General features: G+C 48.9%; 1 protein-coding gene across 1 annotated transcript; it reads right to left on the bottom strand.

The window, feature by feature from the left end:
- Positions 1 to 3,343: 3,343 nt before the first annotated feature.
- LOC311124201 (G-protein coupled receptor 54-like) lies at positions 3,344 to 22,320 on the bottom strand (the record flags this gene model as incomplete). Its single annotated transcript, XM_084198393.1, has 6 exons — positions 3,344 to 3,583; positions 3,975 to 4,133; positions 4,652 to 4,890; positions 5,590 to 5,725; positions 6,009 to 6,133; positions 22,083 to 22,320. 6 exons carry the CDS (start codon positions 22,318 to 22,320, stop codon positions 3,344 to 3,346), a joined length of 1,137 nt encoding a protein of 378 aa, XP_084054519.1.
- Positions 22,321 to 25,431: the final 3,111 nt, after the last annotated feature.

Below are 25,431 nucleotides of genomic sequence, written 5' to 3'. Positions count from 1 at the left end.
ATATAATGAATAGAGATTAATATAATGAATAGAGATGAATATAATGAATAGAAATGAAGATAATGAATGGGAATAGAGATTAATATAATGAATAGGAATAGAGATTCATATAATGAATAGGAATAGAGATTAATATAATGAATATAGATTAATATAATGAATAGGAAGAGAGATTAATATAATGAATAGAGATTAATATAATGAATAGAGATTAATATAATGAATAGAGATTAATATAATGAATAGAGATGAATATAATGAATAGAAATGAAGATAATGAATAGGAATAGAGATTAAGATAATGAATAGGAATAGAGATTCATATAATGAATAGGAATAGAGATTCATATAATGAATAGGAAGAGAGATTAATATAATGAATAGAGATTAATATAATGAATAGAGATTAATATAATGAATAGAGATTAATATAATGAATAGAGATGAATATAATGAATAGAAATGAAGATAATGAATAGGAATAGAGATTAAGATAATGAATAGGAATAGAGATTCATATAATGAATAGGAAGAGAGATGAATATAATGAATAGAGATTAATATAATGAATAGAGATTAATATAATGAATAGGAATAGAGATTAATATAATGAATAGGAATAGAGATTCATATAATGAATAGGAATAGAGATTCATATAATGAATAGGAATAGAGATTAATATAATGAATAGGAAGAGAGATTAATATAATGAATAGAGATTAATATAATGAATAGGAAGAGAGATTAATATAATGAATAGAGATTAATATAATGAATAGGAAGAGAGATTAATATAATGAATAGAGATGAAGATAATGAATAGGAATAGAGATGAATATAATGAATAGAGATGAATATAATGAATAGGAATAGAGATGAATATAATGAATAGATATTAATATAATGAACAGGAATTGAGATTAATATAATGAATAGAGATTAATATAATGAATAGGAATAGAGATTAATATAATGAATAGAGATTAATATAATGAATAGGAATAGAAATTAATATAATGAATAGGAAGAGAGATTAATATAATGAATAGGAAGAGAGATGAATATAATGAATAGGAATAGAGATGAATATAATGAATAGGAAGAGAGATTAATATAATGAATAGAGATTAATATAATGAAAAGAGATTAATATAATGAATAGAGATGAATATAATGAATATAAATGAAGATAATGAATAGGAATAGAGATTAATATAATGAATAGGAATAGAGATTCATATAATGAATATAGATTAATATAATGAATAGGAAGAGAGATTAATATAATGAATAGAGATTAATATAATGAATAGGAAGAGAGATTAATATAATGAATAGAGATGAAGATAATTAATAGGAATAGAGATGAATATAATGAATAGAGATGAATATAATGAATAGGAATAGAGATTAATATAATGAATATAGATTAATATAATGAATAGGAAGAGAGATTAATATAATGAATAGAGATTAATATAATGAATAGGAAGAGAGATTAATATAATGAATAGAGATTAATATAATGAATAGGAAGAGAGATTAATATAATGAATAGAGATGAAGATAATGAATAGGAATAGAGATGAATATAATGAATAGAGATGAATATAATGAATAGGAATAGAGATGAATATAATGAATAGATATTAATATAATGAACAGGAATTGAGATTAATATAATGAATAGAGATTAATATAATGAATAGGAATAGAGATTAATATAATGAATAGAGATTAATATAATGAATAGGAATAGAAATTAATATAATGAATAGGAAGAGAGATTAATATAATGAATAGGAATAGAGATGAATATAATGATTAGGAAGAGAGATTAATATAATGAATAGGAATAGAGATTAATATAATGAATAGGAATCGAGATTAATATAATGAATAGGAAGAGAGATTAATATAATGAATAGAGATTAATATAATGAATAGGAATAGAGATTAATATAATGAATAGGAATAGAGATTAATATAATGAATAGGAATAGAGATTAATATAATGAATAGGAATAGAGATTAATATAATGAATAGGAAGAGAGATTAATATAATGAATAGAGATTAATATAATGAATAGGAATAGAGATTAATATAATGAATAGGAATAGAGATTAATATAATGAATAGGAAGAGAGATTAATATAATGAATAGAGATTAATATAATGAATAGGAATAGAGATTAATATAATGAATAGGAAGAGAGATTAATATAATGAATAGGAAGAGAGATTAATATAATGAATAGGAATAGAGATGAATATAATGAATAGGAATAGAGATGAATATAATGAATAGGAAGAGAGATTCATATAATGAATAGGAAGAGAGATTAATATAATGAATAGAGATTAATATAATGAATAGGAATAGAGATTAATATAATGAATAGGAAGAGAGATTAATATAATGAATTGAGATTAATATAATGAATAGGAAGAGAGATTAATATAATGAATAGGAATAGAGATTAATATAATGAATAGAGATTAATATAATGAATAGGAAGAGAGATTAATATAATGAATAGAGATTAAAATAATGAATAGAGATGAATATAATGAATAGAGATGAATATAATGAATAGAGATTAATATAATGAATAGGAAGAGAGATTAATATAATGAATAGGAAGAGAGATTAATATAATGAATACGAATAGAGATTAATATAATGAATAGGAAGAGAGATTAATATAATGAATAGGAATAGAGATTGATATAATGAATAGGAAGAGAGATTAATATAATGAATAGGAAGAGAGATTAATATAATGAATAGGAAGAGAGATTAATATAATGAATAGAGGTTAATATAATGAATAGAGATTAATATAATGAATAGGAAGAGAGATTAATATAATGAATAGGAAGAGAGATTAATATAATGAATAGGAAGAGAGATTAATATAATGAATAGGAAGAGAGATTAATATAATGAATAGGAATAGAGATTAATATAATGAATAGGAAGAGAGATTAATATAATGAATAGGAAGAGAGATTCATATAATGAATAGGAAGAGAGATTAATATAATGAATAGAGGTTAATATAATGAATAGAGATTAATATAATGAATAGAGATTAATATAATGAATAGGAAGAGAGATTAATATAATGAATAGGAATATCAGACAGTAAAAAAAACTGAACGAAGACACAAAGACATAGAATTACATATTACATGAGACAAATGCATTTTCTCAGAGTTACATAAATCACATGACACATTGGGACCTCAGTCTCAGAGATCACAACAGGCATTAGCTAACGGACGCACGCACACACACAACTGTAAATAAATAATGAGACGTTTGCTCTGCTTGCCTTCAGGTCCCAGATGAAAGAAAGTGCATCTCTGTGTCCACGTTGGGGGTCTGGCCCTCTGTCTCCCCCCCCTCTCTCCCTGCCTCCCCCACCCTCCCCCTCCCTCTCCCTCGGCCCTGCGGGCTGAAGACAGAGGGGAAGGCATGTTTAAAGGCCTTTCTGAAGTTGTTGCCCATGAAAGCGTAGACCAGAGGGTTGACAGAAGAGTTGGAGTAGGACATGCAGTGGGCCCAGATCTTCACCTGGCAATCAAACCAAAACCAATCAAAACAAAACCAATCAAACCAACACTTTATTTACACGTGCCTTCAAGATGCTCCACCATCTCTGTTCAGTGCCTGCCAGGGTTGGGGTCAATTCCATTTAAATTCCAATGCATTCAGAAAGTTAACCAAATTCAAATTACTTACTTACTTACTTACTTACTTACTTACTTACAGACAGACAGACAGACAGACAGACAGACAGACAGACAGACAGACAGACAGACAGACAGACAGACAGACAGACAGACAGACAGACAGACAGACAGACAGACAGACAGACAGACAGACAGACAGACAGAGAGAGTTACCTTGGAGAGTGCGTAGGGCAGGCAGACAGACAGACAGACAGACAGAGAGAGAGAGTTACCTTGTAGAGTGCGTAGGAGCGCAGGTGTGGTTCGAAGGCCTGGAGCAGGATGCAGATCTGGATGGGCCCCCAGCACACAGTGAATAGAACCACCATCACCACCACCATCCTAGAGACACGAGCCCTGACTGCTGCACCACGTTCTACTTGGGCTGTTACCTAGAAGGGGTAGGGGTTAAGGTTAGGGTAAGGGTAAGGTTAGGGTAAGGGTAAGGTTAGGGTAGGGTAAGGGTAAGGGTAAGGTTAGGGTAAGGTTAGGGTAAGGGTAAGGTTAGGGTAAGGGTAAGGTTAGGGTAGGGGTTAAGGTTAGGGTAAGGGTAAGGGTAAGGTTAGGGTAAGGTTAGGGTAAGGGTAAGGGTAAGGGTAAGGTTAGGGTAAGGGTAAGGTTAGGGTAAGGGTAAGGTTAGGGTAAGGGTAAGGTTAGGGTAAGGGTAAGGTTAGGGTAAGGGTAAGGGTAAGGGTAAGGGTAAGGGTAAGGGTAAGGTTAGGGTAAGGGTAAGGTTAGGGTAAGGGTAAGGTTAGGGTAAGGTTAGGGTAAGGGTAAGGTTAGGGTAAGGGTAAGGTTAGGGTAAGGTTAGGGTAAGGGTAAGGTTAGGGTAAGGGTAAGGTTAGGGTAAGGGTAAGGTTAGGGTAAGGGTAAGGTTAGGGTAAGGAGTAGACAGGTTGTGTCTAACTACCTGGTAGCTGCTGTCGGTGGGCTGTACCGAGGGCTGTCCCATGCGTTTGATCATGAAGGCGTAACAGAAGCAGATAGTGATGACAGGTAACAGGTAGACAGCCAGGAAGCTGTAAAGGATAAATGCTCTCTGGAGGTGGGCAGAAGGAAACACTTCACTGCAATATGTCTGGGGACCAAACCAACAGCCCTCCTCCAAACGCTGGTACAGAGCTATAGGCACTGACAGCAGGAGAGAACCTGGGGGTAGGATGGAGAGATGGAGATGGAGAGATGGAGATGGAGAGATGGAGATGGAGAGATGGAGAGATGGAGATGGAGAGATGGAGAGATGGAGATGGAGAGATGGAGAGATGGAGAGATGGAGATGGAGAGATGGAGATGGAGAGATGGAGATGGAGAGATGGAGAGATGGAGATGGAGAGATGGAGATGGAGAGATGGAGATGGAGAGATGGAGATGGAGAGATGGAGAGATGGAGATGGAGAGATGGAGATGGAGAGATGGAGATGGAGAGATGGAGAGATGGAGATGGAGAGATGGAGAGATGGAGAGATGGAGATGGAGAGATGGAGAGACAGAGATGGAGAGACAGAGATGGAGAGATTGAGATGGAGAGACAGAGATGGAGAGACAGAGATGGAGATGGAGAGATTGAGATGGAGAGAGCGAGAGAGATAGAGATAGAGATGAGAGAGAGAGAGAGAGAGAGCGAGAGAGCGAGAGAGAGAGAGAGAGAGAGAGATCGATAGAGAGTGAGAGACAGAGAGAGAGAGAGAGAGAGAGAGAGAAAGAGAGAGAGAGAGAGCGAGAGAGAGAGAGAGAGAGAGAGAGAGAGATAAAGAGTTAGAGAAATAGACAGATACATATGTATTGCCTAGATCTGGAAATGTTACAAAATAAATGTGACAGTGTGTGTGTGTGTGTGTGTGTGTGTACCTATCCAGATGGAGACAGAGACCGTCATGGCCATGCGAGGGGTACGGTGGCGTAGGGACTGTAGAGGATAGACGGTCACGTAGCAACGGTCAACACTCATAGCAGACAGAGTTATACAGGTCGCCTGCGCTGTCACCTGGAACACACAGTAATCACTATCCATTTCTCCATTTAGTTAGAAGCACAAATATCCCCTTTGAGCCTGCTGAGTCCAACTCTGACCCCTGTGTGTGTCTTCCTGTTGTAGGTAGTTGACCAGCCGACAGTCTGTGGTGTGTGTGTGTGTCTGTGTGTGTGGTGTGTGTGTGGTGTGTGTGTGTGTGTGTCTGTGTGTGGTGTGTGTGTGTGGTGTGTGTGTGGTGTGTGTGTGGTGTGTGTGTGGTGTGTGTGTGTGTCTGTGTGTGTGGTGTGTGACCCACCTGTTGTAGGTAGCTGACCAGACGACACATGAAGTCTCCGAACACCCAGCTTGGAAGGGGGTAGAGGGTAGCGGTGAAGGGGACACAACACACCAGGAACATGATGTCTGTTGTGGCCAGGTTCACTGCAGCAACACAGGACAGAGAGGTTAGAGGTTAGAGGTTAGCCAGGAACACAGGACAGAGAGGTTAGAGGGTAGAGGGTAGCCAGAACACAGGACAGAGAGGGTAGAGGGTAGCCAGGAACACAGGACAGAGAGGTTAGAGGTTAGAGGTTAGCCAGGAACACAGGACAGAGAGGTTAGAGGGTAGAGGGTGGCCAGGAACACAGGACAGAGAGGTTAGAGGGTAGAGGGTAGCCAGGAACACAGGACAGAGAGGTTAGAGGGTAGAGGGTAGCCAGGAACACAGGACAGAGAGGTTAGAGGGTAGCCAGGAACACAGGACAGAGAGGTTAGAGGGTGGCCAGGAACACAGGACAGAGAGGTTAGAGGGTGGCCAGGAACACAGGACAGAGAGGTTAGAGGTTAGAGGGTGGCCAGGAACACAGGACAGAGAGGTTAGAGGGTAGCCAGGAACACAGGACAGAGAGGTTAGAGGGTAGAGGGTAGCCAGGAACACAGGACAGAGAGGTTAGAGGGTAGCCAGGAACACAGGACAGAGAGGTTAGAGGGTGGCCAGGAACACAGGACAGAGAGGTTAGAGGGTAGCCAGGAACACAGGACAGAGAGGTTAGAGGTTAGAGGGTAGCCAGGAACACAGGACAGAGAGGTTAGAGGTTAGAGGGTGACCAGGAACACAGGACAGAGAGTTTAGAGGGTAGCCAGGAACACAGGACAGAGAGGTTAGAGGTTAGAGGGTGGCCAGGAACACAGGACAGAGAGTTTAGAGGGTAGCCAGGAACACAGGACAGAGAGGTTAGAGGGTCACCAGGACCACAGGACAGAGAGGTTAGAGGTTAGAGGGTCACCAGGAACACAGGACAGAGAGGTTAGAGGGTAGCCAGGAACACAGGACAGAGAGGTTAGAGGGTAGCCAGGAACACAGGACAGAGAGGTTAGAGGTTAGAGGGTAGCCAGGAACACAGGACAGAGAGGTTAGAGGTTAGAGGGTAGCCAGGAACACAGGACAGAGAGGTTAGAGGTTAGAGGGTAGCCAGGAACACAGGACAGAGAGGTTAGAGGGTAGAGGGTAGCCAGGACACAGGACAGAGAGGTTAGACGGTGGCCAGGAACACAGGACAGAGAGGTTAGAGGGTAGCCAGGAACACAGGACAGAGAGGTTAGAGGGTAGGGGGTAGCCAGGAACACAGGACAGAGTGGTTAGAGGGTAGCCAGGACACAGGACAGAGAGGTTAGAGGTTAGAGGGTAGCCAGGAACACAGGACAGAGAGGTTAGAGGTTAGAGGGTAGCCAGGAACACAGGACAGAGAGGTTAGAGGGTAGAGGGTAGCCAGGACACAGGACAGAGAGGTTAGACGGTGGCCAGGAACACAGGACAGAGAGGTTAGAGGGTAGGGGGTAGCCAGGACACAGGACAGAGAGGTTAGAGGGTAGCCAGGAACACAGGACAGAGAGGTTAGAGGGTAGCCAGGAACACAGGACAGAGAGGTTAGAGGGTAGAGGGTAGCCAGGAACACAGGACAGAGAGGTTAGAGGATGGCCAGGAACACAGGACAGAGAGGTTAGAGGGTAGCCAGGACACAGGACAGAGAGGTTAGAGGGTAGCCAGGACACAGGACAGAGAGGTTAGAGGGTAGCCAGGACACAGGACAGAGAGGTTAGAGGGTAGCCAGGACACAGGACAGAGAGGTTAGAGGGTAGCCAGGACACAGGACAGAGAGGTTAGAGGTTAGAGGGTAGCCAGGACACAGGACAGAGAGGTTAGAGGGTAGAGGGTAGCCAGGACACAGGACAGAGAGGTTAGAGGTTAGAGGGTAGCCAGGAACACAGGACAGAGAGGTTAGAGGTTAGAGGGTAGCCAGGACACAGGACAGAGAGGTTAGAGGGTAGAGGGTAGCCAGGACACAGGACAGAGAGGTTAGAGGGTGGCCAGGAACACAGGACAGAGAGGTTAGAGGGTAGAGGGTAGCCAGGAACACAGGACAGAGAGGTTAGAGGGTAGAGGGTAGCCAGGAACACAGGACAGAGAGGTTAGAGGGTAGCCAGGAACACAGGACAGAGAGGTTAGAGGGTAGCCAGGACACAGGACAGAGAGGTTAGAGGTTAGAGGGTAGCCAGGAACACAGGACAGAGAGGTTAGAGGTTAGAGGGTAGCCAGGAACACAGGACAGAGAGGTTAGAGGGTAGAGGGTAGCCAGGAACACAGGACAGAGAGGTTAGAGGGTAGCCAGGAACACAGGACAGAGAGGTTAGAGGTTAGAGGGTAGCCAGGAACACAGGACAGAGAGGTTAGAGGGTAGAGGGTAGCCAGGAACACAGGACAGAGAGGTTAGAGGGTAGCCAGGAACACAGGACAGAGAGGTTAGAGGGTAGCCAGGAACACAGGACAGAGAGGTTAGAGGGTAGCCAGGACACAGGACAGAGAGGTTAGAGGGTAACCAGGAACACAGGACAGAGAGGTTAGAGGGTAGCCAGGAACACAGGACAGAGAGGTTAGAGGTTAGAGGGTAGCCAGGAACACAGGACAGAGAGGTTAGAGGTTAGAGGGTAACCAGGAACACAGGACAGAGAGGTTAGAGGGTAGCCAGGAACACAGGACAGAGAGGTTAGAGGTTAGAGGGTAGCCAGAACCACAGGACAGAGAGGTTAGAGGGTAGCCAGGAACACAGGACAGAGAGGTTAGAGGTTAGAGGGTAGCCAGGACACAGGACAGAGAGGTTAGAGGGTAGAGGGTAGCCAGGAACACAGGACAGAGAGGTTAGAGGGTAGAGGGTAGCCAGGAACACAGGACAGAGAGGTTAGAGGGTAGAGGGTAGCCAGGAACACAGGACAGAGAGGTTAGAGATTAGAGGGTAGCCAGGCCACAGGACAGAGAGGTTAGAGGGTAGAGGGTAGCCAGGAACACAGGACAGAGAGGTTAGAGGGTAACCAGGAACACAGGACAGAGAGGTTAGAGGTTAGAGGGTAGCCAGGACACAGGACAGAGATGTTAGAGGGTAGCCAGGACACAGGACAGAGAGGTTAGAGGGTAGAGGGTAGCCAGGAACACAGGACAGAGAGGTTAGAGGGTAGAGGGTAGCCAGAAACACAGGACAGAGAGGTTAGAGGGTAGCCAGGAACACAGGACAGAGAGGTTAGAGGTTAGCCAGGAACACAGGACAGAGAGGTTAGAGGGGAGCCAGGAACACAGGACAGAGAGGTTAGAGGGTAGCCAGGAACACAGGACAGAGAGGTTAGATGGTAGAGGGTAGCCAGGAACACAGGACAGAGAGGTTAGAGGTTAGAGGGTAGCCAGGGACACAGGACAGAGAGGTTAGATGGTAGAGGGTAGCCAGGAACACAGGACAGAGAGGTTAGAGGTTAGAGGGTAGCCAGGGACACAGGACAGAGAGGTTAGATGGTAGAGGGTAGCCAGGAACACAGGACAGAGAGGTTAGATGGTAGAGGGTAGCCAGGAACACAGGACAGAGAGGTTAGAGGTTAGAGGGTAGCCAGGGACACAGGACAGAGAGGTTAGAGGTTAGAGGGTAGCCAGCAACACAGGACAGAGAGGTTAGAGGGTAGCCAGGAACACAGGACAGAGAGGTTAGAGGGTAGCCAGGAACACAGGACAGAGAGGTTAGAGGGTAGCCAGGAACACAGGACAGAGAGGTTAGAGGTTAGAGGGTAGCCAGGAACACAGGACAGAGAGGTTAGAGGTTAGAGGGTAGCCAGGAACACAGGACAGAGAGGTTAGAGGTTAGAGGGTAGCCAGGAACACAGGACAGAGAGGTTAGAGGGTAGCCAGGAACACAGGACAGAGAGGTTAGAGGTTAGAGGGTAGCCAGGAACACAGGACAGAGAGGTTAGAGGTTAGAGGGTAGCCAGGACACAGGACAGAGAGGTTAGAGGGTAGCCAGGAACACAGGACAGAGAGGTTAGAGGTTAGATGGTAGCCAGGAACACAGGACAGAGAGGTTAGAGGTTAGAGGGTAGCCAGGAACACAGGACAGAGAGGTTAGAGGTTAGAGGGTAGCCAGGAACACAGGACAGAGAGGTTAGAGGGTAGCCAGGAACACAGGACAGAGAGGTTAGAGGTTAGAGGGTAGCCAGGAACACAGGACAGAGAGGTTAGAGGTTAGAGGGTAGCCAGGACCACAGGACAGAGAGGTTAGAGGTTAGAGGGTAACCAGGAACACAGGACAGAGAGGTTAGAGGGTAGCCAGGAACACAGGACAGAGAGGTTAGAGGTTAGAGGGTAACCAGGAACACAGGACAGAGAGGTTAGAGGGTAGCCAGGAACACAGGACAGAGAGGTTAGAGTTAGAGGGTAACCAGGAACACAGGACAGAGAGGTTAGAGGTTAGAGGGTAACCAGGAACACAGGACAGAGAGGTTAGAGGTTAGAGGGTAACCAGGAACACAGGACAGAGAGGTTAGAGGGTAACCAGGAACACAGGACAGAGAGGTTAGAGGGTGGCCAGGAACACAGGACAGAGAGGTTAGAGGGTAGAGGGTAGCCAGTAACACAGGACAGAGAGGTTAGAGGGTAGCCAGGAACACAGGACAGAGAGGTTAGAGGGTAGATGGTAGCCAGGAACACAGGACAGAGAGGTTAGAGGTTAGAGGGTAGCCAGGACACAGGACAGAGAGGTTAGAGGTTAGAGGGTAGCCAGGACACAGGACAGAGAGGTTAGAGGGTAGCCAGGAACACAGGACAGAGAGGTTAGAGGTTAGAGGTTAGAGGGTAGCCAGGAACACAGGACAGAGAGGTTAGAGGGTAGAGGGTAGCCAGGACACAGGACAGAGAGGTTAGAGGGTAGCCAGGAACACAGGACAGAGAGGTTAGAGGGTAGCCAGGAACACAGGACAGAGAGGTTAGAGGTTAGAGGGTAGCCAGAACCACAGGACAGAGAGGTTAGAGGGTAGCCAGGACCACGGGACAGAGAGGTTAGAGGGTAGAGGGTAGCCAGAACCACAGGACAGAGAGGTTAGAGGGTAGAGGGTAGCCAGGAACACAGGACAGAGAGGTTAGAGGTTAGAGGGTAGCCAGGAACACAGGACAGAGAGGTTAGAGGGTAGCCAGGAACACAGGACAGAGAGGTTAGAGGTTAGAGGGTAGCCAGGAACACAGGACAGAGAGGTTAGAGGGTAGCCAGGAACACAGGACAGAGAGGTTAGATGGTAGCCAGGACACACGACAGAGAGGTTAGAGGTTAGAGGGTAGCCTGGAACACAGGACAGAGAGGTTAGAGGGTAGCTAGGAACACAGGACAGAGAGGTTAGAGGTTAGAGGGTAGCCAGGAACACAGGACAGAGAGGTTAGAGGGTAGCCAGGAACACAGGACAGAGAGGTTAGAGGGTAGCCAGGAACACAGGACAGAGAGGTTAGAGGGTAGCCAGGACACAGGACAGAGAGGTTAGAGGTTAGAGGGTAGCCAGGACAACAGGACAGAGAGTTTAGAGGGTAGCCAGGAACACAGGACAGAGAGGTTAGAGGGTCACCAGGAACACAGGACAGAGAGGTTAGAGGGTAGCCAGGACCACAGGACAGAGAGGTTAGAGGTTAGCCAGGACCACAGGACAGAGAGGTTAGAGGGTAGCCAGGAACACAGGACAGAGAGGTTAGAGGGTGGCCAGGAACACAGGACAGAGAGGTTAGAGGGTAGCCAGGACACAGGACAGAGAGGTTAGAGGGTAGCCAGGAACACAGGACAGAGAGGTTAGAGGTTAGAGGGTAGCCAGGAACACAGGACAGAGAGGTTAGAGGGTAGGGGGCAGCCAGGACACAGGACAGAGAGGTTAGAGGGTAGATGGTAGCCAGGAACACAGGACAGAGAGGTTAGAGGGTAACCAGGAACACAGGACAGAGAGGTTAGAGGTTAGATGGTACCCAGGAACACAGGACAGAGAGGTTAGAGGGTAGCCAGGAACACAGGACAGAGAGGTTAGAGGTTAGAGGGTGGCCAGGAACACAGGACAGAGAGGTTAGAGGTTAGAGGGTAGCCAGGAACACAGGACAGAGAGGTTAGAGGTTAGAGGGTAGCCAGGAACACAGGACAGAGAGGTTAGAGGGTGGCCAGGAACACAGGACAGAGAGATTAGAGGGTAGCCAGGACACAGGACAGAGAGGTTAGAGGTTAGAGGGTGGCCAGGAACACAGGACAGAGAGGTTAGAGGTTAGAGGGTAGCCAGGAACACAGGACAGAGAGGTTAGAGGTTAGAGGGTAGCCAGGAACACAGGACAGAGAGGTTAGAGGGTGGCCAGGAACACAGGACAGAGAGGTTAGAGGGTAGGGGGTAGCCAGGAACACAGGACAGAGAGGTTAGAGGATGGCCAGGAACACAGGACAGAGAGGTTAGAGGGTAGGGGGTAGCCAGGAACACAGGACAGAGAGGTTAGAGGGTAGCCAGGACACAGGACAGAGAGGTTAGAGGGTAGCCAGGACACAGGACAGAGAGGTTAGAGGTTAGAGGGTGGCCAGGAACACAGGACAGAGAGGTTAGAGGGTAGGGGGTAGCCAGGAACACAGGACAGAGAGGTTAGAGGGTAGCCAGGACACAGGACAGAGAGGTTAGAGGGTAGCCAGGACACAGGACAGAGAGGTTAGAGGTTAGAGGGTGGCCAGGAACACAGGACAGAGAGATTAGAGGGTAGCCAGGAACACAGGACAGAGAGGTTAGAGGGTGGCCAGGAACACAGGACAGAGAGGTTAGAGGGTAGGGGGTAGCCAGGAACACAGGACAGAGAGGTTAGAGGGTAGCCAGGACACAGGACAGAGAGGTTAGAGGGTAGAGGGTCACCAGGAACACAGGACAGAGAGGTTAGAGGGTAGCCAGGAACACAGGACAGAGAGGTTAGAGGGTAGCCAGGAACACAGGACAGAGAGGTTAGAGGGTAGCCAGGAACACAGGACAGAGAGGTTAGAGGGTAGCCAGGACACAGGACAGAGAGGTTAGAGGGTAGCCAGGAACACAGGACAGAGAGGTTAGAGGTTAGAGGGTAGCCAGGAACACAGGACAGAGAGGTTACAGGGTAGCCAGGAACACAGGACAGAGAGGTTAGAGGTTAGAGGGTAGCCAGGAACACAGGACAGAGAGGTTAGAGGGTAACCAGGAACACAGGACAGAGAGGTTAGAGGGTAGCCAGGAACACAGGACAGAGAGGTTAGAGGTTAGAGGGTAGCCAGGAACACAGGACAGAGAGGTTAGAGGGTAGCCAGGAACACAGGACAGAGAGGTTAGAGGTTAGAGGGTAGCCAGGAACACAGGACAGAGAGGTTAGAGGGTAGCCAGGAACACAGGACAGAGAGGTTAGAGGGTAGCCAGGAACACAGGTCAGAGAGGTTAGAGGTTAGAGGGTAGCCAGAACCACAGGACAGAGAGGTTAGAGGGTAGCCAGGAACACAGGACAGAGAGGTTAGAGGGTAGCCAGGAACACAGGACAGAGAGGTTAGAGGTTAGAGGGTAGCCAGGAACACAGGACAGAGAGGTTAGAGGGTAGCCAGGAACACAGGACAGAGAGGTTAGAGGGTAGCCAGGAACACAGGACAGAGAGGTTAGAGGTTAGAGGGTAGCCAGGAACAAAGGACAGAGAGGTTAGAGGGTAGAGGGTAGCCAGGAACACAGGACAGAGAGGTTAGAGGGTAGCCAGGTACACAGGACAGAGAGGTTAGAGGTTAGATGGTAGCCAGGAACACAGGACAGAGAGGTTAGAGGTTAGAGGGTAGCAAGGAACACAGGACAGAGAGGTTAGAGGTTAGAGGGTAGCCAGGAACACAGGACAGAGAGGTTAGAGGGTGGCCAGGAACACAGGACAGAGAGGTTAGAGGTTAGAGGTTAGCCAGGAACACAGGAAAGAGAGGTTAGAGGTTAGAGGGTAGCCAGGAACACAGGACAGAGAGGTTAGAGGTTAGAGGGTAGCCAGGACCACAGGACAGAGAGGTTAGAGGTTAGAGGGTAACCAGGAACACAGGACAGAGAGGTTAGAGGGTAGCCAGGAACACAGGACAGAGAGGTTAGAGGTTAGAGGGTAACCAGGAACACAGGACAGAGAGGTTAGAGGGTAGCCAGGAACACAGGACAGAGAGGTTAGAGGGTGGCCAGGAACACAGGACAGAGAGGTTAGAGGGTAGCCAGGAACACAGGACAGAGAGGTTAGAGGGTAGCCAGGAACACAGGACAGAGAGGTTAGAGGGTAGAGGGTAGCCAGGCACACAGGACAGAGAGGTTAGAGGTTAGAGGTTAGCCAGGAACACAGGACAGAGAGGTTAGAGGTTAGAGGGTAGCCAGGAACACAGGACAGAGAGGTTAGAGGGTAGAGGGTAGCCAGGAACACAGGACAGAGAGGTTAGAGGTTAGAGGGTAGCCAGGACACAGGACAGAGAGGTTAGAGGGTAGCCAGGAACACAGGACAGAGAGGTTAGAGGGTAGATGGTACCCAGGAACACAGGACAGAGAGGTTAGAGGTTAGAGGGTAGCCGGGAAACACAGGACAGAGAGGTTAGAGGGTAGCCAGGACCACGGGACAGAGAGGTTAGAGCGTAGCCAGGACCACAGGACAGAGAGGTTAGAGGTTAGAGGGTAGCCAGGAACACAGGACAGAGAGGTTAGAGGGTAGAGGGTAGCCAGGAACACAGGACAGAGAGGTTAGAGGGTAGCCAGGAACACAGGACAGAGAGGTTAGAGGGTAGCCAGGAACACAGGACAGAGAGGTTAGAGGGTAGCCAGGAACACAGGACAGAGAGGTTAGAGGGTAGCCAGGAACACAGGACAGAGAGGTTAGAGGGTAGCCAGGACACAGGACAGAGAGGTTAGAGGTTAGAGGGTAGCCAGGACAACAGGACAGAGAGTTTAGAGGGTAGCCAGGAACACAGGACAGAGAGGTTAGAGGGTCACCAGGAACACAGGACAGAGAGGTTAGAGGGTAGCCAGGACCACAGGACAGAGAGGTTAGAGGTTAGCCAGGACCACAGGACAGAGAGGTTAGAGGGTAGCCAGGAACACAGGACAGAGAGGTTAGAGGGTGGCCAGGAACACAGGACAGAGAGGTTAGAGGGTAGCCAGGACACAGGACAGAGAGGTTAGAGGGTAGCCAGGAACACAGGACAGAGAGGTTAGAGGTTAGAGGGTAGCCAGGAACACAGGACAGAGAGGTTAGAGGGTAGGGGGCAGCCAGGACACAGGACAGAGAGGTTAGAGGGTAGATGGTAGCCAGGAACACAGGACAGAGAGGTTAGAGGGTAACCAGGAACACAGGACAGAGAGGTTAGAGGTTAGATGGTACCCAGGAACACAGGACAGAGAGGTTAGAGGGTAGCCAGGAACACAGGACAGAGAGGTTAGAGGTTAGAGGGTGGCCAGGAACACAGGACAGAGAGGTTAGAGGTTAGAGGGTAGCCAGGAACACAGGACAGAGAGGTTAGAGGTTAGAGGGTAGCCAGGAACACAGGACAGAGAGGTTAGAGGGTGGCCAGGAACACAGGACAGAGAGATTAGAGGGTAGCCAGGACACAGGACAGAGAGGTTAGAGGTTAGAGGGTGGCCAGGAACACAGGACAGAGAGGTTAGAGGTTAGAGGGTAGCCAGGAACACAGGACAGAGAGGTTAGAGGTTAGAGGGTAGCCAGGAACACAGGACAGAGAGGTTAGAGGGTGGCCAGGAACACAGGACAGAGAGGTTAGAGGGTAGGGGGTAGCCAGGAACACAGGACAGAGAGGTTAGAGGATGGCCAGGAACACAGGACAGAGAGGTTAGAGGGTAGGGGGTAGCCAGGAACACAGGACAGAGAGGTTAGAGGGTAGCCAGGACACAGGACAGAGAGGTTAGAGGGTAGCCAGGACACAGGACAGAGAGGTTAGAGGTTAGAGGGTGGCCAGGAACACAGGACAGAGAGGTTAGAGGGTAGGGGGTAGCCAGGAACACAGGACAGAGAGGTTAGAGGGTAGCCAGGACACAGGACAGAGAGGTTAGAGGGTAGCCAGGACACAGGACAGAGAGGTTAGAGGTTAGAGGGTGGCCAGGAACACAGGACAGAGAGATTAGAGGGTAGCCAGGAACACAGGACAGAGAGGTTAGAGGGTGGCCAGGAACACAGGACAGAGAGGTTAGAGGGTAGGGGGTAGCCAGGAACACAGGACAGAGAGGTTAGAGGGTAGCCAGGACACAGGACAGAGAGGTTAGAGGGTAGAGGGTCACCAGGAACACAGGACAGAGAGGTTAGAGGGTAGCCAGGAACACAGGACAGAGAGGTTAGAGGGTAGCCAGGAACACAGGACAGAGAGGTTAGAGGGTAGCCAGGAACACAGGACAGAGAGGTTAGAGGGTAGCCAGGACACAGGACAGAGAGGTTAGAGGGTAGCCAGGAACACAGGACAGAGAGGTTAGAGGTTAGAGGGTAGCCAGGAACACAGGACAGAGAGGTTACAGGGTAGCCAGGAACACAGGACAGAGAGGTTAGAGGTTAGAGGGTAGCCAGGAACACAGGACAGAGAGGTTAGAGGGTAACCAGGAACACAGGACAGAGAGGTTAGAGGGTAGCCAGGAACACAGGACAGAGAGGTTAGAGGTTAGAGGGTAGCCAGGAACACAGGACAGAGAGGTTAGAGGGTAGCCAGGAACACAGGACAGAGAGGTTAGAGGTTAGAGGGTAGCCAGGAACACAGGACAGAGAGGTTAGAGGGTAGCCAGGAACACAGGACAGAGAGGTTAGAGGGTAGCCAGGAACACAGGTCAGAGAGGTTAGAGGTTAGAGGGTAGCCAGAACCACAGGACAGAGAGGTTAGAGGGTAGCCAGGAACACAGGACAGAGAGGTTAGAGGGTAGCCAGGAACACAGGACAGAGAGGTTAGAGGTTAGAGGGTAGCCAGGAACACAGGACAGAGAGGTTAGAGGGTAGCCAGGAACACAGGACAGAGAGGTTAGAGGGTAGCCAGGAACACAGGACAGAGAGGTTAGAGGTTAGAGGGTAGCCAGGAACAAAGGACAGAGAGGTTAGAGGGTAGAGGGTAGCCAGGAACACAGGACAGAGAGGTTAGAGGGTAGCCAGGTACACAGGACAGAGAGGTTAGAGGTTAGATGGTAGCCAGGAACACAGGACAGAGAGGTTAGAGGTTAGAGGGTAGCAAGGAACACAGGACAGAGAGGTTAGAGGTTAGAGGGTAGCCAGGAACACAGGACAGAGAGGTTAGAGGGTGGCCAGGAACACAGGACAGAGAGGTTAGAGGTTAGAGGTTAGCCAGGAACACAGGAAAGAGAGGTTAGAGGTTAGAGGGTAGCCAGGAACACAGGACAGAGAGGTTAGAGGTTAGAGGGTAGCCAGGACCACAGGACAGAGAGGTTAGAGGTTAGAGGGTAACCAGGAACACAGGACAGAGAGGTTAGAGGGTAGCCAGGAACACAGGACAGAGAGGTTAGAGGTTAGAGGGTAACCAGGAACACAGGACAGAGAGGTTAGAGGGTAGCCAGGAACACAGGACAGAGAGGTTAGAGGGTGGCCAGGAACACAGGACAGAGAGGTTAGAGGGTAGCCAGGAACACAGGACAGAGAGGTTAGAGGGTAGCCAGGAACACAGGACAGAGAGGTTAGAGGGTAGAGGGTAGCCAGGCACACAGGACAGAGAGGTTAGAGGTTAGAGGTTAGCCAGGAACACAGGACAGAGAGGTTAGAGGTTAGAGGGTAGCCAGGAACACAGGACAGAGAGGTTAGAGGGTAGAGGGTAGCCAGGAACACAGGACAGAGAGGTTAGAGGTTAGAGGGTAGCCAGGACACAGGACAGAGAGGTTAGAGGGTAGCCAGGAACACAGGACAGAGAGGTTAGAGGGTAGATGGTACCCAGGAACACAGGACAGAGAGGTTAGAGGTTAGAGGGTAGCCGGGAAACACAGGACAGAGAGGTTAGAGGGTAGCCAGGACCACGGGACAGAGAGGTTAGAGGGTAGCCAGGACCACAGGACAGAGAGGTTAGAGGTTAGAGGGTAGCCAGGAACACAGGACAGAGAGGTTAGAGGGTAGAGGGTAGCCAGGAACACAGGACAGAGAGGTTAGAGGGTAGCCAGGAACACAGGACAGAGAGGTTAGAGGGTAGCCAGGAACACAGGACAGAGAGGTTAGAGGGTAGCCAGGAACACAGGACAGAGAGGTAAGATGGTAGCCAGGACACACGACAGAGAGGTTAGAGGTTAGAGGGTAGCCAGGAACACAGGACAGAGAGGTTAGAGGGTAGCCAGGAACACAGGACAGAGAGGTTAGAGGGTAGAGGGTAGCCAGAACCACAGGACAGAGAGGTTAGAGGGTAGCCAGGAACACAGGACAGAGAGGTTAGAGGTTAGAGGGTAGCCAGGAACACAGGACAGAGAGGTTAGAGGGTGGCCAGGAACACAGGACAGAGAGGTTAGAGGGTAGCCAGGAACACAGGACAGAGAGGTTAGAGGTTAGCCAGGAACACAGGACAGAGAGGTTAGAGGTTAGAGGGTAGCCTGGAACACAGGACAGAGAGGTTAGAGGGTAGCCAGGAACACAGGACAGAGAGGTTAGAGGGTAGCCAGGAACACAGGACAGAGAGGTTAGAGGTTAGAGGGTAGCCAGGAACACAGGACAGAGAGGTTAGAGGGTAGAGGGTAGCCAGGAACACAGGACAGAGAGGTTAGAGGTTAGAGGGTAGCCAGGGACACAGGACAGAGAGGTTAGAGGTTAGAGGGTAACCAGGAACACAGGACAGAGAGGTTAGAGGGTAGCCAGGAACACAGGACAGAGAGGTTAGAGGTTAGAGGGTAGCCAGGAACACAGGACAGAGAGGTTAGAGGGTAGCCAGGAACACAGGACAGAGAGGTTAGAGGGTGGCCAGGAACACAGGACAGAGAGGTTAGAGGGTAGCCAGGAACACAGGACAGAGAGGTTAGAGGGTAGCCAGGAACACAGGACAGAGAGGTTAGAGGTTAGAGGGTAGCCAGGAACACAGGACAGAGAGGTTAGAGGTTAGAGGGTAGCCAGGAACACAGGACAGAGAGGTTAGAGGGTAGCCAGGAACACAGGACAGAGAGGTTAGAGGGTAGCCAGGAACACAGGACAGAGAGGTTAGAGGTTAGAGGGTAGCCAGGAACAAAGGACAGAGAGGTTAGAGGGTAGAGGGTAGCCAGGAACACAGGACAGAGAGGTTAGAGGGTAGCCAGGTACACAGGACAGAGAGGTTAGAGGTTAGATGGTAGCCAGGAACACAGGACAGAGAGGTTAGAGGTTAGAGGGTAGCCAGGAACACAGGACAGAGAGGTTAGAGGTTAGAGGGTAGCCAGGAACACAGGACAGAGAGGTTAGAGGGTGGCCAGGAACACAGGACAGAGAGGTTAGAGGGTAGCCAGGAACACAGGAAAGAGAGGTTAGAGGTTAGAGGGTAGCCAGGAACACAGGACAGAGAGGTTAGAGGTTAGACAGGAACACAGGACAGAGAGGTTAGAGGTTAGAGGGTAGCCAGGACCACAGGACAGAGATGTTAGAGGTTAGAGGGTAGCCAGGAACACAGGACAGAGAGGTTAGAGGTTAGAGGGTAGCCAGGACACAGGACAGAGAGGTTAGAGGGTAGAGGGTAGCCAGGAACACAGGACAGAGAGGTTAGAGGTTAGAGGGTAGCCAGGAACACAGGACAGAGAGGTTAGAGGGTAGCCAGGAACACAGGACAGAGAGGTTAGAGGTTAGAGGGTAGCCAGGAACACAGGACAGAGAGGTTAGAGGGTAGAGGGTAGCCAGGAACACAGGACAGAGAGGTTAGAGGTTAGACAGGAACACAGGACAGAGAGGTTAGAGGTTAGAGGGTAGCCAGGAACACAGGACAGAGAGGTTAGAGGTTAGAGGGTAGCCAGGAACACAGGACAGAGAGGTTAGAGGTTAGAGGGTAGCCAGGAACACAGGACAGAGAGGTTAGAGGGTAGAGGGTAGCCAGGAACACAGGACAGAGAGGTTAGAGGGTAGCCAGGACCACAGGACAGAGAGGTTAGAGGGTAGCCAGGAACACAGGACAGAGAGGTTAGAGGGTAGCCAGGATCACAGGACAGAGAGGTTAGAGGGTAGCCAGGAACACAGGACAGAGAGGTTAGAGGTTAGAGGGTAGCCAGGAACACAGGACAGAGAGGTTAGAGGGTAGCCAGGAACACAGGACAGAGAGGTTAGAGGGTAGAGGGTAGCCAGGTACACATGACAGAGAGTTTAGAGGGTAGCCAGGTACACAGGACAGAGAGGTAAGAGGGTAGCCAGGAACACAGGACAGAGAGGTTAGAGGGTAGAGGGTAGCCAGGAACACAGGACAGAGAGGTTAGAGGGTAGCCAGGAACACAGGACAGAGAGGTTAGAGGGTAGCCAGGAACACAGGACAGAGAGGTTAGAGGGTAGAGGGTAGCCAGGAACACAGGACAGAGAGGTTAGAGGGTAGCCAGGAACACAGGACAGAGAGGTTAGAGGTTAGAGGGTAGCCAGGAACACAGGACAGAGAGGTTAGAGGGTAGCCAGGAACACAGGACAGAGAGGTTAGAGGTTAGAGGGTAGCCAGGAACACAGGACAGAGAGGTTAGAGGGTAGAGGGTAGCCAGGACCACAGGACAGAGAGGTTAGAGGTTAGAGGGTAGCCTGGAACACAGGACAGAGAGGTTAGAGGGTAGCCAGGAACACCGGACAGAGAGGTTAGAGGTTAGATGGTAGCCTGGAACACAGGACAGAGAGGTTAGAGGTTAGAGGGTAGCCTGGAACACAGGACAGAGAGGTTAGAGGGTAGCCAGGAACACAGGACAGAGAGGTTAGAGGTTAGAGGGTGGCCAGGAACACAGAACAGAGAGGTTAGAGGGTAGAGGGTAGCCAGGAACACAGGACAGAGAGGTTAGAGGGTAGCCAGGAACACAGGACAGAGAGGTTAGAGGTTAGAGGGTAGCCAGGAACACAGGACAGAGAGGTTAGAGGGTAGATGGTAGCCAGGAACACAGGACAGAGAGGTTAGAGGGTAGCCAGGAACACAGGACAGAGAGGTTAGAGGGTAGCCAGGAACACAGGACATAGAGGTTAGAGGGTAGCCAGGAACACAGGACAGAGAGGTTAGAGGTTAGAGGGTAGCCAGGAACACAGGACAGAGAGGTTAGAGGGTAGCCAGGAACACAGGACAGAGAGGTTAGAGGGTAGAGGGTCACCAGGAACACAGGACAGAGAGGTTAGAGGGTAGCCAGGAACACAGGACAGAGAGGTTAGAGGTTAGAGGGTAGCCAGGAACACAGGACAGAGAGGTTAGAGGTTAGAGGGTAGCCAGGACCACAGGACAGAGAGGTTAGAGGGTAGCCAGGAACACAGGACAGAGAGGTTAGAGGGTAGCCAGGAACACAGGACAGAGAGGTTAGAGGTTAGAGGGTAGCCAGGAACACAGGACAGAGAGGTTAGAGGGTAGAGGGTAGCCAGGAACACAGGACAGAGAGGTTAGAGGGTAGCCAGGAACACAGGACAGAGAGGTTAGAGGGTAGCCAGGAACACAGGACAGAGAGGTTAGAGGGTAGCCAGGAACACAGGACAGAGAGGTTAGAGGGTAGCGGTGAAGGGGACACAACACACCAGGAACAAGATGTCTGAAGGTACACCCTTCACTGAAGGGACACAGCACAAACAGTACATACACGTAGTATAAGTTGGTAATAGAGTTGATATAACAGCACGGTAACAGAGTTGACATAACATAGTTGACATAACATCGTTGACGTAACATAGTTGATGGAACAGAGTTGACGGAACAGAGTTGATGGAACAGAGTTGACGTAACAGAGTTGATGGAACATAGTTGACGGATCATAGTTGATGGAACAGAGTTGACATAACATAATTGATAGAACATAGTTGATGGAACATAGTTGATGGACCATAGTTGATGGAACATAGTTGACATAACATAGTTGACGGAACAAAGTTGACGTAACAGAGTTGACATAACAGAGTTGACACACATAACAGTACCTATATAGAAGTTGGTGACGGTCTTCATCTGCTGGTGCTTGGTGATGACGTGGATGACCAGAGAGTTTCCCACCAGGCCGACCAGCATGATGAAGCTGAACAGGGTGGGAACCAGCCAGGCATCCACCAGCACCGGGGGGCCCTGGTCCTCCAGAGAGGCTGACTGGTTACACCCTAAGCTTAAGGGCTCCGTTACGGTTAGGGGGCTGGGGCTGGTCTCCACAGGGCTGTCCGTCATTATGCACAAGCACTGTAGCTAGTCCTCTGCCCTAATCTAAAATAAGCAATAGTGGAAAAAGGATGTTACAATATTTGTTCTATAATATTTTATTCAAATTCATGTTCTAATCAAACCTGGTAAAACAAAGGTGAAAAGAATGTCAGTCTAATTTATATTTTATCTGTGTTTAGAATAATGTATCAAAGGTAGAGGTTGCGTCACCTGTTTGGGGTATCCCTCTTTTAGCTCACTCCGACGAAGATGTTCTGGACACCCACCCAGGAGATGGTGGTTGATCTGTGGTCAATGTTCGGTCCAGTGTCCTCCTACACCGTGGTCATTCTGTAAAATATCAGCTCTCAGTTCAAAGCACTCTGTCAAAGCCACAGCCATGGACAGACAGACAGACAGCACTGACTTCAGAGATAGAGAGCTCGAGAGGGATGGAGAGAAGGGAGGGGAGCTCGAGAGGGATGGAGAGAAGGGAGGGGAGCTCGAGAGGGATGGAGAGAAGGGAGGGGAGCTCGAGAGGGATGGAGAGAAGGGAGGGGAGTGGTGTTGAAAGAAAAGAGGGTAGAGACAACAAAGAGAATAAATATTGGTTGTGGACGGTAGTGATTATGTGTGTTTTTGAGAGATGGTGTTTGAGTTGTGTGTGTGAGTATGTAATTACCAGTTGCTTCAGGGACTTATTGCCCTTTAGGTTTTCGGGTGCAGTCAGGTTGGGTAGTCAGTCAGTCAGCCAGGTTGGGTAGTCAGTCAGTCAGCCAGGTTGGGTAGTCAGTCAGTCAGCCAGGTTGGGTAGTCAGTCAGTCAGCCAGGTTGGGTAGTCAGTCAGTCAGTCAGGTTGGGTAGTCAGTCAGTCAGCCAGGTTGGGTAGTCAGTCAGTCAGCCAGGTTGGGTAGTCAGTCAGTCAGCCAGGTTGGGTAGTCAGTCAGTCAGCCAGGTTGGGTAGTCAGTCAGTCAGCCAGGTTGGGTAGTCAGTCAGTCAGGTTGGGTAGTCAGTCAGTCAGGTTGGGTAGTCAGTCAGTCAGACAGGTTGGGTAGTCAGTCAGTCAGGTTGGGTAGTCAGTCAGTCAGCCAGGTTGGGTAGTCAGTCAGTCAGGTTGGGTAGTCAGTCAGTCAGCCAGGTTGGGTAGTCAGTCAGTCAGCCAGGTTGGGTAGTCAGTCAGTCAGGTTGGGTAGTCAGTCAGTCAGTCAGGTTGGGTAGTCAGTCAGTCAGTCAGGTTGGGTAGTCAGTCAGTCAGCCAGGTTGGGTAGTCAGTCAGTCAGCCAGGTTGGGTAGTCAGTCAGTCAGCCAGGTTGGGTAGTCAGTCAGTCAGCCAGGTTGGGTAGTCAGTCAGTCAGCCAGGTTGGGTAGTCAGTCAGTCAGCCAGGTTGGGTAGTCAGTCAGTCAAGTTGGGTAGTCAGTCAGTCAGTCAGGTTGGGTAGTCAGTCAGTCAGACAGGTTGGGTAGTCAGTCAGTCAGGTTGGGTAGTCTCAGTCAGTCAGTCAGGTTGGGTAGTCAGTCAGTCAGCCAGGTTGGGTAGTCAGTCAGTCAGCCAGGTTGGGTAGTCAGTCAGTCAGGTTGGGTAGTCAGTCAGTCAGGTTGGGTAGTCAGTCAGTCAGGTTGGGTAGTCAGTCAGTCAGTCAGGTTGGGTAGTCAGTCAGTCAGCCAGGTTGGGTAGTCAGTCAGTCAGCCAGGTTGGGTAGTCAGTCAGTCAGCCAGGTTGGGTAGTCAGTCAGTCAGCCAGGTTGGGTAGTCAGTCAGTCAGCCAGGTTGGGTAGTCAGTCAGTCAGGTTGGGTAGTCAGTCAGTCAGACAGGTTGGCTAGTCAGTCAGTCAGTCGCAGGTTGGGTAGTCAGTCAGTCAGCCAGGTTGGGTAGTCAGTCAGTCAGCCAGGTTGGGTAGTCAGTCAGTCAGTCAGCCAGGTTGGGTAGTCAGTCAGTCAGGTTGGGTAGTCAGTCAGTCAGCCAGGTTGGGTAGTCAGTCAGTCAGTCAGGTTGGGTAGTCAGTCAGTCAGTCAGGTTGGGTAGTCAGTCAGTCAGCCAGGTTGGGTAGTCAGTCAGTCAGCCAGGTTGGGTAGTCAGTCAGTCAGACAGGTTGGGTAGTCAGTCAGTCAGCCAGGTTGGGTAGTCAGTCAGTCAGTCAGCCAGGTTGGGTAGTCAGTCAGTCAGGTTGGGTAGTCAGTCAGTCAGCCAGGTTGGGTAGTCAGTCAGTCAGGTTGGGTAGTCAGTCAGTCAGCAGGTTGGGTAGTCAGTCAGTCAGCCAGGTTGGGTAGTCAGTCAGTCAGTCAGGTTGGGTAGTCAGTCAGTCAGACAGGTTGGGTAGTCAGTCAGTCAGTCAGCCAGGTTGGGTAGTCAGTCAGTCAGCCAGGTTGGGTAGTCAGTCAGTCAGGTTGGGTAGTCAGTCAGTCAGCCAGGTTGGGTAGTCAGTCAGTCAGCCAGGTTGGGTAGTCAGTCAGTCAGTCAGGTTGGGTAGTCAGTCAGTCAGACAGGTTGGGTAGTCAGTCAGTCAGTCAGCCAGGTTGGGTAGTCAGTCAGTCAGTCAGCCAGGTTGGGTAGTCAGTCAGTCAGTCAGCCAGGTTGGGTAGTCAGTCAGTCAGACAGGTTGGGTAGTCAGTCAGTCAGTCAGGTTGGGTAGTCAGTCAGTCAGACAGGTTGGGTAGTCAGTCAGTCAGTCAGGTTGGGTAGTCAGTCAGTCAGACAGGTTGGGTAGTCAGTCAGTCAGTCAGTCAGCCAGGTTGGGTAGTCAGTCAGTCAGTCAGGTTGGGTAGTCAGTCAGTCAGTCAGTCAGCCAGGTTGGGTAGTCAGTCAGTCAGACAGGTTGGGTAGTCAGTCAGTCAGGTTGGGTAGTCAGTCAGTCAGACAGGTTGGGTAGTCAGTCAGTCAGTCAGTCAGGTTGGGTAGTCAGTCAGTCAGACAGGTTGGGTAGTCAGTCAGTCAGTCAGGTTGGGTAGTCAGTCAGTCAGACATAGGTTGGGTAGTCAGTCAGTCAGTCAGTCAGCCAGGTTGGGTAGTCAGTCAGTCAGTCAGGTTGGGTAGTCAGTCAATCAGTCAGTCAGCCAGGTTGGGTAGTCAGTCAGTCAGATAGGTTGGGTAGTCAGTCAGTCAGGTTGGGTAGTCAGTCAGTCAGACAGGTTGGGTAGTC

This window comes from Coregonus lavaretus (genome assembly GCF_964263955.1).
Source record: "Coregonus lavaretus genome assembly, contig: HAP1_SCAFFOLD_364, whole genome shotgun sequence".
Lineage (NCBI taxonomy): Eukaryota > Metazoa > Chordata > Actinopteri > Salmoniformes > Salmonidae > Coregonus > Coregonus lavaretus.
The sequence above is the reverse complement of the archived record's forward strand: the minus strand, read 5'-3'. Positions and strand labels throughout refer to the sequence as shown.